General features: G+C 37.6%; 1 protein-coding gene across 3 annotated transcripts in view; it reads right to left on the reverse strand.

The window, feature by feature from the left end:
* Nucleotides 1–16,881, reverse strand: part of snx2 (sorting nexin 2) — a 33,598-nt gene extending 16,717 nt beyond the window's left edge. For 2 of the 3 annotated variants that reach the window (XM_044333354.1, XM_044333375.1), the window contains exons 1-7: nt 16,644–16,881; nt 8,653–8,752; nt 6,372–6,532; nt 5,907–5,973; nt 4,636–4,679; nt 2,643–2,784; nt 1,923–2,001 (exon numbers count right to left, since the gene is read on the reverse strand). In XM_044333354.1, coding sequence (XP_044189289.1) covers nt 1,923–2,001; nt 2,643–2,784; nt 4,636–4,679; nt 5,907–5,973; nt 6,372–6,532; nt 8,653–8,752; nt 16,644–16,874 — 824 coding nt within the window. In that variant the 5' untranslated portion in view covers nt 16,875–16,881. The remainder of the gene's footprint in view (nt 1–1,922; nt 2,002–2,642; nt 2,785–4,635; nt 4,680–5,906; nt 5,974–6,371; nt 6,533–8,652; nt 8,753–16,643) is intronic. The other variant, XM_044333365.1, reaches the window with a different exon arrangement.
* Between the last annotated feature and the right edge of the window lie 2,464 nt (nt 16,882–19,345).

The raw sequence follows: 19,345 nt of genomic DNA on the forward strand, positions 1-19,345 counted from the left end.
AATAGAAGGTTTTTAATCACCAAAATGTTTATGAAAAACAAAAGTCAAGCTTATAATGTTTGCTGCTAACATTTTAAAAATTATCAACCGATGTAAATTTTGTCCTCATTAACCTGACACTTGTTCATCTATGTGTGTGTGTGTGTGTGTGTGTGTGTGTGTGTGTGTGTGTGTGTGTGTGTCCATCAGCGTGGAGTTCTGCAGCTTTGAGCTCCATCAGCTGTCTCTGGCTGACCTTCCTGTCAATCAGTAAAGGGCACTAGAATGTCAGCCCCGCCCACCACACACACACACACACACACACACACACACACACACACACACACACACACACACACACACACACACACACAGATAAATACACATACAGGAACATGTGTGTTGTGATAATGATGTATCTAATATTTGTGGTTTAACCTTTACCCTGTAAAGTTCTGACCAGGTTGATCTTTACCACAACTATAACACACACACACACACACACACACACACACATAAACACACACACACACACACACACACACAAAGACAGAACAAAGAATAGAAAGTGAAAGTTTCTGATTTAGTTTCTCTTTCTTGTCGACATGTTTTATGGGGTTCGTAGCATTTTATTAAATTCACTTATTGAATCTGAATCTTTTTGAAATTCTTAATGAATCTTATCAGGTTTAACTTTCAACATTTGCAAGTAACTAAAGGCTAAAATAACCACAACTCACAGAAGTCTAACCAGCTTCTGCTGTCTGAGAAGCAGAAACATGACGATTTTTAATGTGCATAATATGTATGTACAACCTGAAAATGAGCTGAGCAGCCGGCTGTACTTCACCAGCTACTGTAACAATATACATTAACACATAATGCTGCATAACGAACACTTTTACTTTTAATACTTTAAGTAAATTTAGCTAAAGAAACATTTTAAATCCAGGACGTCTACTTCTAATGGTGTATTTTTACATTGTGATGTTGCTGCTTTTACTGAAGTAAAGGATTTAAATGCGTCTTCCACCACTGCTTCCTGTGCATATAAATGTCTAAAATAAGATATAATGTAATTAACTCTTTTGCATTCTTTTGCACAGATTGTTGAATGTGTGCACAAATCAGACAGACAGGTGTGGATTAGGTTACATTTGTGTGTGTGTGTTGGGAGTTTTTTTAAACTCTTTTCACACTATCTGATCCAAAAATGTGTGATGCCTTTAAGTGCTGATGTAAAAATCGGATGTACAGCTTTTCAGTGCGGTCATGTGAAATTTTTAAATAAAGCAATAAACGCAATAAAGTTGGCATGTGACTCACATGAGGCAGTAGAGGCACCGAAAATGTTAGTTAAAATAGTCAGTTTTGATTCGTTCTCTGATGTCAGAGAGTCCTTGAATGCATCACTGAGGACTGATTTATAAACTGCTCACATCTGCGTGATGCAACTCAGACACATCTGATAGGAATGAATGAAGATTTTTAGTATTAGAGAGTTTTTACAGTTGCATTTACGAGTGTTAATAAAGATTCTGATGTTTTTAATTCTATTAACAGTTTTAAACATATACATACTGAAGGTTTTAAGCTATATTAATACTTTTGTAATGGTATTTTGTGACTGTGAGATGTTTTTTTTGCTGTTTATGATTGATTTTGTTATTTGGAGGTGTTGGCCATCTGTGTGTTAAGCTCTGATTGGATAACTGATGAGGATTCAGCCCTCTTGTAGAGTAAATATAGGCTGTGTTGTGATGAAGGAGAAATAAGAAGATTCTTCCAGAAGTCAGCTGTGTTGTTGTGTCTCACAGACAGTAAACTGATTCTCATCACAAGCCCAAAACATGTAAAAACCAAACTGGTTCTTTAAATAGTCTTTAAATAGAAAAAGTCCAGCTACAGTTTTATGTATTTATTTATTTGTCTTCTCATCATACCTCTCCAGAGCCAACCTCCTCTTCTCCACAAACTCGTTGGACGACTGGTCCTCCTTCCCCACCTTCACCTTGGTCATCCCTGCAGACGACGAGAGGCTCATTAACAGACAGGACGACAGAGACTGATGGATTTATGTTCTGTATGTTCTCACATATCTTCTGATATTTACTCTTCTTTGTCTCCGCTAACATGAAATATACAAGAAAAGTTATTCTCATACAATCTTTCATTGTATCAACATCTAGTAAAGAGCATTTCATTAATAAATGTAGATGTTCACCTTCTTCTGATCGTCTCTGGATCATTTTGTTTTGTTTGATCTTTCATTCTTATTTCCTTTTTATTTCTTATTTATTGAATTATTGTTATTTTATTTATTTACTTATTTATTTAACCAAATTTGAAATATCATTTCCTGCCTGTAATTCTCCATTTAATGTTTTGTTATCATCTACATTTCATATAAAACCGTCTTGTTTGGTCTTTTAAGTGTCTGTAGGTGTGGATGTGTATTGATTTTGTTACTAATTAATGATCAATAAGAAAACAAACCTTTGAAAGAACGTTAAACAAATATTAAATATTCCATATTTTGCTTGAGAGTCCTGGACAACCCCTGCACGGCCCCCGGACCACAGTTTGGGAACCCGTGTGTTGCTATAGCAACAGTTATAACCTGTAGTACAGCAGAGGGAGTATGTGGCTCCGGCTTTACTTACCCACAATGCTTTTCTCCGGCGCGGGTGGGACGATGTAGCCTATGTGCAGGTACTTGGAGGCCAGTTTACTGTGCAGACCCAGAAAATCACTGAAACGCCTTTTTACTGAGAACTCTTGAAGCTTAAACACAGACATGGAGGTCTGGACGAAAAGAGGAAAAAAAGACAGAAAATGAAGATCATGAAGAGGCTTTCAAATGTTAAACAGTAGAGGACCATATGTTCACATTAATGCCTGAAAACCTCCAATATCTCCACCAAAACATCAACATGACAGCCTTCTGCATGTTTCAACAGTTTTCAATCACACTAGTTTGTAAAATGAAAGTGTCATCATGTCGTTCCACCATCTGAGACGATCTCAACAACTACTGGATTGATTGTCATTACAGGATAATTATGGCGATATTTGATATTTTTCTGATATACTAACAAGTATTGTGTGTGTATTTAAAGCCTGATATATCTAACTCCTCCGTTGTTGTTCAGAAACTATTAAAAACACTTAAATTAGCCACATCGCTGCACATGTTCCTTCATTATAAAGAGTTTGGACATGTTAGTTTGTTTAAAAAAGGCTCCAAAGACTAATAACAGCATCATGTTTTCAGTCTCTGGAGAGTAGTTCTGTGTAAGGCAGACGCTACTGAGCATGTGGCCCCTCGTCCTGTTGGGGAACGTTTCACTGTTAATCTGAGGAGAAGAGAGTCCTCATCCTGGAAGCTTTTCTCTCATAAAAGTGAAATACTTCCATTAAATCAGAAGGTAAATCACACATCCTGTCTGTCTTGTCACATCCACACACTCAATCCTGTCAAAATCATGTTCTGTTTGAGCTTCTCCTCATCTGTGACGGCAGTAATTCTTTTGCTGCTTGACAGATTCTGGTCTGTTTCTGCAGAGAAGACGTCGGAAGACACTCGACATGAATTTATTTCCTCCATTGCAGAAAAACCCGTTACATGAGCCTTCAGAAACTCCTGCAAGTTAAACTGAGATAAGTGAACACTTTTAGTCCTGACTGAATCTAACAGACTTACTATAAACACACTGGGAAGAATCTCACTAGCCTAGCAACATTAATGCTAAAAAAAGAACCCATAATGCAATGCTCTCTGTAAGAGCCGCTGTTACATCAGTAATCTTGTCAACAGAAAACGTCCAGAACCCGAATATAAGACAAGCTCCACTGTTTCAAATGTAATTTTCTGAATAAAATCTGTTTTCAAGGCCAATATGGTTGTTTTTTTCCCAACAACGGAGGTCTACGGCACAGAGGAATAAGATCTATCAGACTTTGATACACACACATTTGTTAGTAGATCAATTCATTGTTGGTTTGTTGACAATAAGAAAAATATAGGTAATCACCAAACTTGTCCTTTAACCTCTTAACATCCACCGGGTCGCCAACAACCAGCTGAAGCCAGTTGTAAGCAGTAGCATCATGCAGTAATGAGTCAAAGCAACAATTTGGATAATTGGAGATGATCGGAGAGGTTCAGGGACACCACAAACTAAAAACTCCCTAGTGCTCATAAGGTTAGACCTAGAGGTCTGTAGAAGGTTTATGGTGTTCTGGCATAAAGCATGTCCTAATTATTGTTATTCAAATATGACTCATTATAGACGAGGACCAAAAACATTGTTTTTTGAGCCTTATTTGAACTGATGTAGTTTTGTTTGTGTTTTAGCCACATACTAAACAAACACATTTCCAGAAACTAGAAGATGTCACCTGTCAAATGAAGCCTAATAAATTCGCATCATGACCTTACAGTTCTCCTGTTATAAGCTTTTCCATTTGGGTATGCCAAATAGGTGAAAATTCTATAAAAAAAAGGGTGGATGTTAAAGGGTTAAGGGTCTGCAGGTGTGACTGTTAACTTTTTCGTTGTGTTATTTTCCACACAGGAACAAATTCTTCTGTATTTGGTGAATGAATGTTACTAGTTCTACTATCAACAATAAGAGAGACCGGTTAAACTCTCACCTTGGTCGTCACTTTGTAGGCCATGTACGCATTCATCCCGTCACCTGCTCACACAAAGATAATGATGATGATATTTATATTAAGCAGTAAGACACAAATATCTGTCACGTGTCTTTTTCACTACTTGAACAATATTAAACACACCAAAAACATAAATACACCGACTGGTTTTTGTCGAAGCCAGATGAAGCAGGAATACAGTCGGCTCAGATATCAAACTGGTTAAACTGGTTTAATGTGTTTTTCTTGCAACAAAGTGTCGAGAGGGTTTCAACTGTTTTATTTACTGACTTCTGGTGACTTTGTTCATGTTTACATAAAGGGATTGTCGAGCAAGATTAACAGCTGCACCACCTGAAGAGTCAATTCATTTATAACATGCTTATATTTGGTGAACAGACAGACAGATCGTACGTTATCAGTCACAAACTGACTACTGTCCCGACTACAAGTCCATATTTTGAAGTAGACATGTGAGAAATGAATTGTTTACATTTTTAATATATTGTTGATATATGAAAACAATGACTTTTCTTTAAAATTAAGATTAACTTCAATGTTTTCAAAGATATAAAGCATCCTCTTAACAATAAACAAATATACTGGTAAGTGGAGTACTCTGTATAAATACACATAAAGGCCTCAGTTATTTTATTTTTTATTTTTAAACTACTGGCCAGATTTCCATTAAATTCACTTAATTCATTCTTTCTCCACAGCCGACATCAGGATAAACTTTTATAGCTTTAAAATCCTTTAAATCCAAACAGCTAAACCATCTTTAAGTTGTTTGTTCAGCTCAACACTTTTAAACTGCGGCCTGTAATGACTCATTAGAGCCTGTAGGGGGCTCCACAAGGCTGCAGAGCTTCAGTGTCAATAAACCGTTAAGCACAATAATTTGGAAGTATGATGACGAATAGTGTGACTGAGCAGACTGTCGGCTGCGATCAGCGTCTGACTTCATCACTTCCGGAGTTTGTGCTGACAGGAAATGAGGAGACATGAGGATGAGGATTGAGGATGAATGTGTAAAACATCACTTGCAGGGAGAAGAGAGGAAGGAAAGGGGGCTGAGAGGAAATGTAGTTTTGGTTTGTGGAAGCACTGACAATATTCCTGGTGAGTGAGGAAAATCTTCAAATTCAAGACGGAAACTGTATTTCTCTTCTGTTTCCTTGTCTGGAAAACATCTCCTATTATTCCATGCTAATCCATAATATCCCAGGATATTCAAGGATTAGTGGGAAGCGAACTGAGCGTGTACTCACCGACTTTCTCAGGGTCAGACACTGATATGTGCATGTCGAACGTATCGCCGCCCTCCTCTTCTTCAATCTACAGAAAAAAAAAAGAACAAACAACTTTTGAACTTTTTCAGAACAAAACTGTTCTGAAAAAGGTTTTTCACAGATTTTATCCACAGAGGAAAGTTTTATCTGTGTATCATGACAGCAGCAATGACATATTAATTTAAAAATACCTTTCTCTCTCTCTATTAGTCACAAATTATAGCATGAATGTAATGTAACTACTGCAGGTATGAAACTTGTGTGAAAAAAAGTACAGCTCTGTAAAAACAACATAATAATGAGATAATATTCTAGCAATTAACAGAAATAATGTCATGACAAAGGCAGTAACATGGTGATAAGATGATAACCCTGTGTGTGTGTGTGTGTGTGTGTGTGTTTGAGTGTGTGTGTGTGTGTGTGTGTGTGTTTGAGTGCAGTCACCTCGTCGAAGGAGGAGTGTGTGAACATGTCGTCGTGTGCGTGGCCGATGCGAGGAGTGATGACGGAGGTGGGGGGTGTGATGGGGGTGATGGCGGGCGACGGGCCGTCCGACAGCAGCACTTCTCTCTCCGGACTGTCCAACGAAACCTCCTCCGTCGCCTCTACAGAGACACACGGCAGAGAGAGAGAGAGAGAGAGAGAGAGAGAGAGAGAGAGAGAGAGAGAGAGAGAGAGAGAGAGAGAGAGAGAGAGAGAGAGAGAGAGAGAGAGAGAGAATCTTCACACGAGCCCAGGAAGTGTTTTATGTACTTTAGTCTGTGTGTTTAAGTCTCTGTGTGTTCTGGATGTTTTAACTGGCTGCAGGACAAAAGTTCCTCTCAGGGTCAATAAAGCATCAAAGAGTCGACGGGCATCATGAGAGAAACACTCGTACCGACAGACTGATAAGTGACACGTAGGATTAGTAGCATTCATCAGTTTTTAATCATTCTCAGGATTTTCTCTGAGAAACGAACAGAATGTTTCAGATCAGACGAGTCGTGAACAAACTTCCTCCACAAGAGGAGAAACACTTGTTTGACTTAAATAATAAACGGTTTAATCTGAATTTGGAGTTTAAATACATTTGTGTGCAAAAGTTTCACAATCCATTGACATTAGGGTGATTTTTTAAATTGAAAAAATGTCAAATATGGAAAAAAAACCACAATATCTTCAGCAAACAATGATGCATAGTTACTTTTTATGTCATAAACTGAACTGAGAATAGATCCACCTCCATGCTTAGCAGGTGTTCTTTTCATGAAATGCTGCTCCGTGTTTTCTCCAAACGTACCTTTACTGACTGTGTCCAAAGATTTCTGTTTTAACTTCATCAGTCCTTGTTTCCGAAACGCTTCAAACATCTGCAGATGTTCCGTTGCAAACGTCTAATGTTGGATGTTATGACGAGAACCACTTTGCTATCTTGTAGCTTTAACATGCATCGTGGGGATCAATAACTGATCATTTTCAGAGTCTTTAACAGCTGCTCTGATGAACTCCTGCTTGCTGAGTGTTCACACAAGGTTTGAAGACTCGGGAGTATTTGCAGCGGCTGATGACGACTGTTGACAAGCCTCAGGCCTAACGGGCTGATTGACATCTGAGACGTCAGAGCTCTTACGTTGCCTAAACTTTTACACATTTATTTTTCAATTTATCACATAAAAAGTAACTATGCACTAATGTTTGTTTTTCCATATCATAGAGATAATGTGTTTACATCTTTTCAATTAAAAAAAAAACTTTCACAAACAACTGTATAATATCAAAATGAACTAAAAGAAGATATATAAGTAAAACAAATAGTAAATATTAATATTCTGTTCAGTACATCATCATGGCTGCAAGTTCACTGAGAGGTGTTTAAATAATATGATTTGATTTGTACACAAGAAGATCTTCATATTATAAAATAAAATACACTTTTACCTTCAGTTCAAAGTGAACAAACACTTGTGCAGGAGATATGAAGCTAAAAGTTAAGCTAGCTGTCATAGTGGCTGAGGTGGTTTACTGGAGTACATTATATAGAAAAGTGTTCCCAACATACATAATATACATAATACATAGATAATAATAAACATAAAGTAGAATTATCATCTTCCTGACAATGTCAACAAAAACTGAAAATGTAGAAGCTTCATCAAAGTAGACTTTGTGTTAGATTACATTAGACTGCACAGATGTTCCTAATAAAGTGCTCAGTGAACGTTTATATAAATTATTTCTCATTTCAGTTGTTACACAGTCAACTCTGCTCTTCAGAAGTTATCAATCAATATTCATTTAGCTGCTAAAACTTCTATATTTTTACTTAAGTAAGATTTTTAAATTAAAAATGATGAAAAGTCTGAGGTACCAGTGAGCTCTGAGACAACATTTTATAAATAAACAGAAAAGTCTGTCGTTTATTGATACCACAGATAAGTTTAAGACTCTGCATTTCTCTGTCCGACATCATGCTGACGGTGTAACATCACTTACTGTCGGCTGTGATATTCTCTGTGACTGTCACATGACCGACTACTGAAACACGTCAGCTGATTTCTGACAGCAGCAAATTCTTCTTTTCACTCTTTAGGAAACATTTTTTGTGAATGAAACTAACAAACCCACAAACGCAGCGGAACACGTGGCCTTATAGGACGGCTGACGTTCATCAGGCTGAAACCAGAGATTTACTACAAGTTCAGAGTCTGTAGAATCTGATTCATATGAGGAAAACTTGTGTGTTTACCTGCGAACAGGTCCTCTGGGTCGTCATCAAACAGTGAATCCTGTTTGGGTCCGTTTGAGTTGGTGCTGATGTCTTCAGCAGGTAGACTGGCTGGTTCTGACTGCAAACACACACACGTCAATTCAATATGTCAGTGACTGTAAAGCAGGACCAGCAAGTTTTTAGAAGAAGTAATGGACAAGCTTTTCTGAAACAATATTATGTACAAACATCTAAAAATCTTTTAATATTCAATAGATTTGCTGCACTACTTATTGTTTATGATGTGCTGACACTGCATTTTGTTATTTGTACTAACATTTGTCTGTTTTGGTGCAAACAGTTACTCAAATAGTCCAACTCATTAACGTCAGGCTGAAATAAAGAAGACATTTCCAGAGATATGGACTGAGTTATACCAGCTGATCCACTACTAGCTGCTGTCAAACTGCTGAATCAGGCTGCACCATTAAAACTTAAACCTACATTAACTCTGAAAACAGCTGCCTGCTGCTGCCGAAAACGACACTATGAGATGCTGAGAGTGAACCGGAACAGTAAAGTTGCAGCCGGACAGATAAACAATGAACTGAAACTCACTATAAAGCTCCGTAAAGCCGAGAGGAGCTGCAGAGTCACTGTAGGTTCAACCAACACATTACACACTGACGGATCAGACTGTTATTATAAAAACTACTGATTATAGTCGCTTCAAGATATGTCTTATCTAAGCACTTTATCAATCGAAAGTTGACTCAGTGTAGTAGTACAGACACTGAACTTCCCCTTAAATATCCAACAACAGCTGAACGTGCACATTGTCAGAGAAAGCTGCAGCACTTCACAGCAGGAGGAGGAGAAAAGTGGAAGCAGAGCAGCGGCCACATCAGTAGCTGTGCAGACTCAACATATTCCACAGAAGAAGAAGAAGAAAAAAAAAAACCTCCAGTGCAGCGTGTGTCATCCATCCTGGCTGAACCGCAGAGCTTCCTGAGGAAACTGCCAGCCTCTCCACAAACACTGGAGGTAAAACTGATCCATCAGCAGTGTGTGACATCACAGCAACGGTCTCAGCTTCTTCCAGGGAAACCAGCTGCTTCACACTCCGACCATCAGTAATGACTATCACCACATTACTGCCATCTGACTGATGAGTTTTACTCAGTTAGCACCAAAAAGATTCCTGTTAATGATGTCGGTTGGTTGCAGGTTACAGGCAGCGATCTTTAACCACAAAGCAGGAACTAAACTAAACATATGCAGCTGCGTTCAGGGTTGTAGAAATCTACACACTTCTCTATTTTAATGGCAACGATTAAATAAATATTTTAATTGGCCTGTTGAAGTTTGTAGTTTGTTGTGTTTCCCTGTTGAGCTGCAGGTGGAAGTATAGTAACAAAAAGAGGAACTTTGACACTAAAAAGACTGAAACGTTGAAAGATATCTACTTGATTTGACTCATTTGGACGCTGAAGCTTCAGATAAACTTTTAAATACATTTTTTGCACAGAATGAGGACTGTTTCTGTCCTCCAACACTTCCATTGTAAGTGCATTATGAAGGGATCTAATGGTCAGTATGAACAGGAGGAATGATTACAGCAAGAAAAACAGCTTTCAAATGTTCATTTGGGCTCCTGAATGTTGTTTTAGGACAAAAATGAACAACATGCAGCTGAATTCTGAACACCAAAATGATCACAATTCATCCTGAGAGGGACGTGAATGTGTGAACCAAATTTAGCAGCAATCCAGCCAATAGCTGTTGAGCTATTTCAGTCTGAACCGACCGATAAAGCCAATAAAACAAAGGTCTGAGTGTTTATTCAGAAAGCAGGTGGATGTTTCTCTGATCAGCCTCTCGTACAGTTTGTCTTACGTCATCAATGCTGAATCCAAACGTCCAGACTTTCCTGGAAGTCTGCAGATCAAATCAACAGACTTTCTGCAGACTTCCAGAGAGTCCGCTTGGAAAATTACCCATAATCCAAAGCAATATCATTATTATCAATAACTAAAAAAAACAAAAAAAATGACCTCAGCGGGTGTGAAGGTGTAAAAAAACTGAATGAAAGTGAAGCAGGGTCAGTGATGAACAACCGGTCAAAACCCCCCAAACCGTCAGTGTGCTGCTTCAAACACACACCTGAACAGACAAACTCATTCACAGGAAGAGAGGAGGAAGAGGAAGGAGGAAGATTTAGCTGAGCGGACAGAAAGAGGAGAGGATGGAGGAGAGAGAGTGTGTGCGGAGGGAGAAAAGAGGAAATGAGTGATGATAACAAGGAGCTTCCTCCCTCCTTACTCAGCAAACACACACAGAGAGAGAGAGAGGTCAGAGGAAACACTGTGTGCACACACACACACACACACACACACACACACACACACACACACACACACACACACACACACACACTTTCTATCATTTTAGACTCACAAAAAACAAAATTAAGACATGAAACTAGACACATAAAGAAATCTGTAAAAACAGTAAAACGTTTTAAGAAAAATCACAAGAAATGAACATTTAACATAACAAAGTCTCTCTGTGTTCATTAAAATGCACAAAATCCATCTGACCTGGATTCAACCAATAGTGAACAAATTAACCTGCTGAAGAAATCTGACCTCTAATATTTGCATTGAAGACACTACTTTGCTCCTAAAACTTCAAAATTACCAACATTATAATTCTCTTATTGACCAAATTCAATAAAGTGTTGCATATAATTAAACTGAGAACAGCTACAACAAACCAGAACCAACTGAGCCAAAGTCCAGTTCAACCTTTCTTACAACAACTGAAATATAAAGACAAATAAATATGATATCAGTAAATATGAAGAAGGAAACAAAATGCCCTCATGTGTTAAAAATATTGAAAATATTTTTTAAATTATTAGGATGTTCTGTAGATTTTAGATCATGTTTTCCAGCCTTATTTTAAAACCTTTAATTAAGACATTTAAAGACTTTACAGACTTTTTAAAGAGGAAGCTGAAAAGATTCACAGAACTACAAAGTAAAGTACTGGACACACCGACATTAATGTGGATTACACTCTTCAAATAATGCTGATATTTGACTTTTACCAGTTTTTATAGGAAACTACACAGATGTCAACGTGGTGGTAAAGAAAAATTGAAAAGCAGCAGGAAATAGCCGGATGAAAAGGGAACATGAGGACACTTGCAGAGGAAATTCATCACAGATGTGACCGACAGGAAAAAAAAGGTTGATTGAACATCACTCGGAAATATATTTTTACCTGATAGATTTATCAGGTATTTACTTTACAGGATTATAAATAAACAGAGATTACAATGCTGTCTACTTATTTAGAAAAGTGTTATATATGATATATATCAAGATCAATATATAAAGTGATACATGATAGGAGGGATTCATCCATATGAACACACTTCAAGAAATATCTGAAAACTCAGCTCTTCTGTGAAAACTTTCACGCTTTTAGCACTTTTTTTTTTAAATTGTTGCACTTCTTGTTGCTTACGGTATTTCTTATGCACTCGTCTACTTCCTGTTGTTTATTACTTTTATTTCTCATTGTACTTGTGCCTGGTCAGCTAATTGAGAATTTGTACCACGGCGCTTTTTGAGTCAGCGTCCTCTAACGTTTCTTTGTCTCGCCTCGTTTGTAAATCGAGCATCTGACAAAATTACAGAATGTGACTGAAACCACAACCAGCGACTCCACAGTGGAGCGTTTGAGAGACAGGATATGACTCAGACCACACTGAACTCTAGTTTCATACATGAGATGTAGAAAACCCTTCAGGTGTAAGGGACTACTGTACTTTGTCTTTCATTAAACCTGCACTATGCCTTTATTTGCATGCAGTTCAAAGTTCAAAGTAGCTTTATTGTCTCATACAGGAAAACTGATTTGCAGCCAAGATAAACAGAAACGCACAAATCATACAAAAAAAACCAACACATTAAACACTGACGGACAACAAACACCAGGACGTAGTGAGCAGAGTGATTTACAGGAGTTCATTCAGCATCAAGGTCAAAGTGCAGAAGTCAAGTAAGAAGTCTGTGCAAATAAGCAACTTCCAGACAACAATCAAATATTATCTGATGTTTAACGATTGACTGACAGCAGGACAAAGGAAACCTTTTATCTCTTAATCTCAACCAATAACCTGAGGGTTCAAACTGTCTGAAGGACGTCATCTTGACACTTCATAAAGGGAAGTAACCTTTCTGAGCACCTGCCTGTTATAAAGGTGGGTTAGCTGGCCTTGACTCCTTCCTGAAATCTTACCAGCCGCTTTGATGAAGTTAACGAGTTCAATAAAAACTTCTATAAAAAAGAGATTCATCATCTCAGAGGAGACATGTTGGACCTGTCAGGTATTCATAGCTATTTGTACAGGACCAGGACGAGTCTTTCTAAAGCTGATTATCACGTCTTTAGTTTTAGACACATTTAGTTGGAGGAAGGACTCATCACACTGAGATACAGACTCATCCATTACTGGCTCATGATGATGCTCCTCCTCTTCAAGAAGACTTACAATCATCTGAAAATGAGATAATGTGTCTGTTAGCTGTGTCATTGATTGGAAGAGTGCAGCTGATTGGAAAAAGAGCCTTTTACCCTTCAACAGAAGAACACAAGTTGATGTTCAGACAGCAGAGATGGACACAATCCACCTCAAACATAAAAACACTTTGGAAATGAAACTATGTTTTTATGTTAATGGTTTTATTTTAACGGCATTATTGACTGATTGAAGGCTTATAAATGGAACTCAAGTACAGTTTTTCCCTTTTTATAGAACTTTGCGCTCGTGGTTCTCATGTTCAGAAAATAAATTTTAAAAATTTGCATATGACAGTGATTACATATGACTCTTAATTGGTAGTAGTTTTAAAAGAAAATTCCCATATCACAATATTTCCCTTTGCTTGCATAAACTATCGCAAAATTGAATCACAACTTCTGAGAAAAGTCACTAACAGTTCAAGCATTTTTAGCTGCAATAATCACAAAAACTCTCCCGGAGGGACTGTCTGGTGCACAACTGGGTTAAATCCTTCATACTAACACTCATCATCCAATATGTTCAGCAATCGCAAACCATTCGTTTATACTGAGAGGATATTATTAGAATTAGCTTCAGTTAGGTGGTACTAACTGTAAACTGAGTGTTTATGATATCAGAGAGTGACAGAAGAGAATCTGCTTCATATTCCTGCAAACTGAGACACTAAAGGAGGAAACAGGAAGAGTCAGAGGTTATGAAACACTTCACTTCACCTCAGTCCACCTTTAAAAAGCTCTGAGTGTGTGTTTAACATCCTTCATCTGTTTATTGGTGCTTCTGAAGCAGCATGTCGGTCATGAGAAGACACCCAGGCTCATTCTCAAACACACACACACACACACACACACACACACACACACACACACACAGGTCATTGAAGAGTGCTGTTGTGACACTCAAGACAATCATCACCAGGAATGAAATCCAGAGTGCTGACACAACGAAATAACAAAAAGAGAAAAACAGGCCTGAGTGTGTGTGTGTGTGTGAGAGTGTGTGTGTGTGTGTGTGTGTGTGTGTGTGTGTGTGTGTGTGTGTGTGTGAACTCTGCCTGCTCTGTTGCAAGTCTGTTTCCAAGCTGTAGTTACAACACAGCTGAAGAAGCAGCAAACTGCAGAAGATCCAGCAGGTATGATCTGAGATAGGTGCACAGATGGAGGTCTCACTCTTCCTCTTACTTCCTGTCTGTCTGCTTGAATTAATTTTTTTTTTTTAGTAAAGGGTCAGTTCACCCACATCACAAAGAAAAAACACACATCATCTCACTTACAGTGCCTCTGGTGGCATCTATCCATTAGCTCTGTCACTTTTTATTTGAAATGCAAACTTCTGTTTGAACATGGGAACATTTTAAATATTCAGATTGTCATTACAAATTCAATATTTACAGTCTAAAAGTGACCGTTTGATGTAGTTTACTTTTTGATCCAGCACATGGTGTTCTTAAAATTCACTATCAGCTGGGCCTAATGTACGTATCAGTACACTACGCTAATAAATAAAAATGGAGAAGGTCACTGGCTACTCATTCAAAGCCACACTGATCGGACAGTCACAACACAGTAGCATCAAAAGACAGTGACAGTCATAGTATCCATGGAGACAGTAACATTTGTTTGTGCTGGCCTCGTTACACCGGATGACCCACAGACCTCAGTGTCACAAGTTCTCTTTGGAACTAAATTTCTCTCGAAGAAATAATCCCAATAAAAACTGTCCATGAACTTCCCACAGTGAGTTTTACCCAGAAGAAGAACTTGGACATTTGTCAAAATGTCACTTTTCATAAACAAAATTACATTTAGTCCAATTTAATGAGGTGGAGTCAGACATCAAATAAAAACTAAACTGAAACAACTCATTTCTTTGTAATTTGGTTGAACTGTCCTCTTAAAAAAAAGATCTCAAGATATCTTTTTCTGTACTGAAGTGTCCCTTCATTTATTTTCCGTACCTACTTATTAACACTCGGTCTGAATGAAGACTGTAATCCCATAAACATCTGGATGACTGTGATGTGTTCAGGCTTCAGTGTTTGTGGAAACAATGAAACAGTTAATCAAGTTAGAATTTTCTGGGGTTTTTTTGTATTTCTAGGAGAACTTTTATGTCTTTACTGATCAACAAGAGTAGAGAGATGACAGGAAATCAAAAGCAACCGACTATGTAAACAGGAAGCATCACATAACTTCCAAAAATCATTTAAATTTAGGGCATAAGAGATATTAAATAAAAACAAACAACAATACTCTGTAAATGTAAATACTGATCACACTAATGTGACGTTTTTTTGGTCAGTCAGGCTAATGTGTTACATTTTGTAATTTGAGGTTTATTGTTATTTTTGTAAAATTAATTTAAAATCTTCCCAGTTTTCTTCATCAGTAAACAACATTTGGATCATTTGCTGTAATTTTCTCAGTTGGTTCAGTTATCTTCATAAAAATATCTGGTCACAGCTAGTTTATGTGGTGCAACATGATTACATTTAGTCATTTATAACTCTACATTTAGCAAACACTCTTTTTATAATAGAGTAAGTTTGCTTCAGTCCAACAAGCCTGGTTAGCAAAAAGTCACCACAGCACACTCCAGTAATACATGCAGAAAACACATCACACAAGTTAAAACTTTCTTCAACAGGAACAGTCATCACTAATCACAACTCTCTCCACATCCATACTATCATACCTGATCTAAATCCAAAAATAAAAACATCTCTGCAACAAAAACGACCTCAGTCAAGCCTGAAGTTTAGCTTTTAATAAGACTGTGGTGATTTCTTTAAGCAGCATGTTGTGGTCTTGTTTTGTTGTATTTTATATTGTAATGTGTACTTTATTTGGGGTTTTTGTTGTTTTCCACCCTTTAACATTTAATACAGTAGTTTAAGAGTCATCCTCACTGTTAAAACACTGTGATAGGAGTTAAAAGTGTGAAACCCTAAAAACAATTATTCCCAAGACACTTCAGCCACTGTCTTCATTCATAATCCAAATGTACAAACTCATAAACACAACCAGGCAGAAACTTTAATCTGCTGGGCTGCTCTTGCTGTCGTTTATCAGTGTTTCTAGTGTGCCCTGAACGCACCATCCACACCTGCGTGACTGTCACCTGACGAGAGCGCAAACACACCTATTCTGCGTTTTTCTCCGCGCATATATGACCCTCCTCGGCTCCCGTAACTGTCGCTTATGAGGCTGAGGGCCACTTTGTGTTATGGTGTTGTGCATGAAGGCTGTTTATCAGGGTGTTCGGTTAAATAAAACAAACGCTTCCCACCAAACCTCATTCAAATATCGGCCGTTTTAAGGGTCTCCTCTCTGCTTGCCTCCCCCTCCTCTAAGTTTCCATCTGTGGTCAGCTGGAGGCATCACGCCCTGCCAGCCACAGCTCCCTCCGGCCTCCCCTTCCATCACCTCCTCCTCACCTCCTGTGTGGCTGCCGGCTCCGGGAACAGGTCCTCCCCGTCCTCCAGCTCCTGGAAGTCGGTGCGGTCCGGTGGTGGGTCCCTGGCTGTGTCCGCCATGCTCGCGTCGCTTCTGCAGGTTGATAGTGATGAAAACGGACACACAAATACACCGACAGACAGCCAGAAAATAGCCGACTGACACAGCGAGGGGAGGAGCGGGGAGTCAGGAGGTTTTCCCAGCTCTGTCATGTGACTAACAGGAGTCCTAGTGGGAAGAAGAGAGGAGGGAAAAGAGAGGAAGGCTCACTCTGCCGCTGTTTCCTGATATCTTTAGTTTAAAGCTCCCTAAACCAGTGCTTGTCAAAGCGGAGTCCGGAGACCGACAGGGGTTCTTGAAGGGGAGTCACGGGATCCCCAGAAAAATTGAGAATATTTTAATTTCACTATAATTCCATCAATAAGTAACACAATGACAGAATGTATGACTATTTCGGTCATGTAAAAAAACATCAAAAAGCAAAAAATCTTATCAGTTGGAGAACACTGTGACAAAATCTTATCATATGGAGGTCTGTGGTCTAATTTGTGTCAGTTTATCCGATTAGGACTAATTTGAACAGCTGTGGAAGAAGTATTCAGATCCTTTATTTAAGTAAAGGTAAAAATATTGTTGGCTAAAAATATTTGATTACAAGTAAAATAATTATTATCAGCAAAACACATCAAATGTCAAATCTAATCTAACCTAACCTAACATAACCTAACTTTACCTAACCTTACCTAAACTAAACCTAACCTAAATGATATTGTTTGTTTTTTAATCATTAACAAATACATTAGCATTTAATGCATTTAATGTAAAACATTAACATACAAGAGCATTTTATAGTTGTAATTCATCAATGTGGAGCCAATTTTAAATCTGAAATATAATCAATATTACATTTGTTTTTTAACTGCTGATAATTCACAATGTTGGACAGGACAGATTGTTACAGTAAAATCTTGTTTCTATCAAACAACTGAATAACTGATGGCTGTCTACATATCTTTGTGTCAGGAACATATTCATCATCATATTTCAAGAATAACAAACTTTCAAAATTCAGACTTTTGTTGACTGATGTGAAAAAATGTTTTATGCATCCACAAACAATCTCAGCAACTATTATTTATTATTTATTATTTTAAGCTTTTATTTTTATTTGACACATTCTTAAACAATCTCTCTTATTAGCTTTTATTTCATAACTTCATAACTTATTAATTTGTATTACTCTTTACTATTTTAATATTATATTTGTTGATCTTTTTTATTGATGCTGTCTTAATAGTTTATTCTATTATCTCTACTTTTGTTTCATTTATTTTGAAAAAGTGCTATGTAAATAAAGTTATTATTATCATTATTACTATTATTTTCAATTCTGCATACTTACACTGCTTTGAATCTATTCTATGTGCTGTGTATTTATTGTATATGTGCAGATCAATCGATATTTTTTTGTTGTTTATTATTCAATTAAGTTTTTGGGGAAATAAAACTGTCCGTTATAGATTATGTTTGTGTCAGTCTCATTGTGGATCTTATGTTATAAGAATGTTTCATCCGGATCACATTCAGTGAGCCCAATACTTGAAAATTCAATACTTGAAAAATGATGTATTTTCTCAAGTTCAGGGCGATATTGGACGGTAATTGTTTGCTGATGATGGAGCTTTGTGGAAAAGAGGAAAGAATATAAATCATATTGTAAATAAAATGCAACAGGCAGTTAACATGGTAGAAAAATGGTCATACTCTTGGGGATTTAAGTTTTCAGTTGAAAAAACCAAAACATTAATGTTCACTAAAAAGAGAGGTGTTGGCACACAGATAAACATATACAGGTTAAGAATAGAGCAAATGAAAGTCTTTAGATTTTTGGGTGTGTGGTTTGATGAAAAGTTAACATTCATAAGATAACAACCAAGTGTAAAAAGATATTAAATGTGATGAGATGTTTAACAGGATCAGAATGGGGAGCAAGCAGATCTGCAATTAAATACATTTATGTAGTGCTGATTAGAGCAGTATTAGATTATGGTTATATTGCCTACGGTTCAGCAGCAAAAACCTCAGTAGAGAAATTGGAGGTGGTGCAAACTCAAGCGTTAAGACTTTCTTTTTTGGTGCTTTAAAAAGACTCCTGTGTTCGCTCTTCAGGTTGAGACGGGTGAAATGCTGCTGCGCATCAGACACAAACAGTTAATGATGAACAACTGGACAAATCTTCAAGGGTATTCTGAAGATCACAATCCAACAAAAAAAGTACTTCTTCCCATGCTGGGAGAGAGAAAGGGCTAAGAGGGAATGTTTTGCGTGGAGCAGTGAAACAATTGCTAAAGATATGTCGTTAAATCAGGAAAGATATATACCTACAGTGCCATTATCAGTAACACCACCCTGGTTGTTCACCTCAGTGTCATTTCTATATTCTGGAAAAAGTGCAGGTACATAAAGATTTTGGAAATACTGCATTATATCAAACGTTCATCCCGGTATACCGAGATGGATCCAAGGATCCTAACACACGGAGCACAGGCTTTGCTTTGCGTATACCAACCTTAAAAGTTTCTGTGAAAAGAAGAACATCAGATCATTTGTCCGTTTCTACAGTCGAGATGATAGCAACTGCAACAGCATTACAGTGGATAGAAAAGTTGCAAATTAAAAAGGT

The sequence above is a fragment of the Thunnus albacares genome, chromosome 2 (assembly GCF_914725855.1).
Source record: "Thunnus albacares chromosome 2, fThuAlb1.1, whole genome shotgun sequence".
Taxonomy (NCBI): domain Eukaryota; kingdom Metazoa; phylum Chordata; class Actinopteri; order Scombriformes; family Scombridae; genus Thunnus; species Thunnus albacares.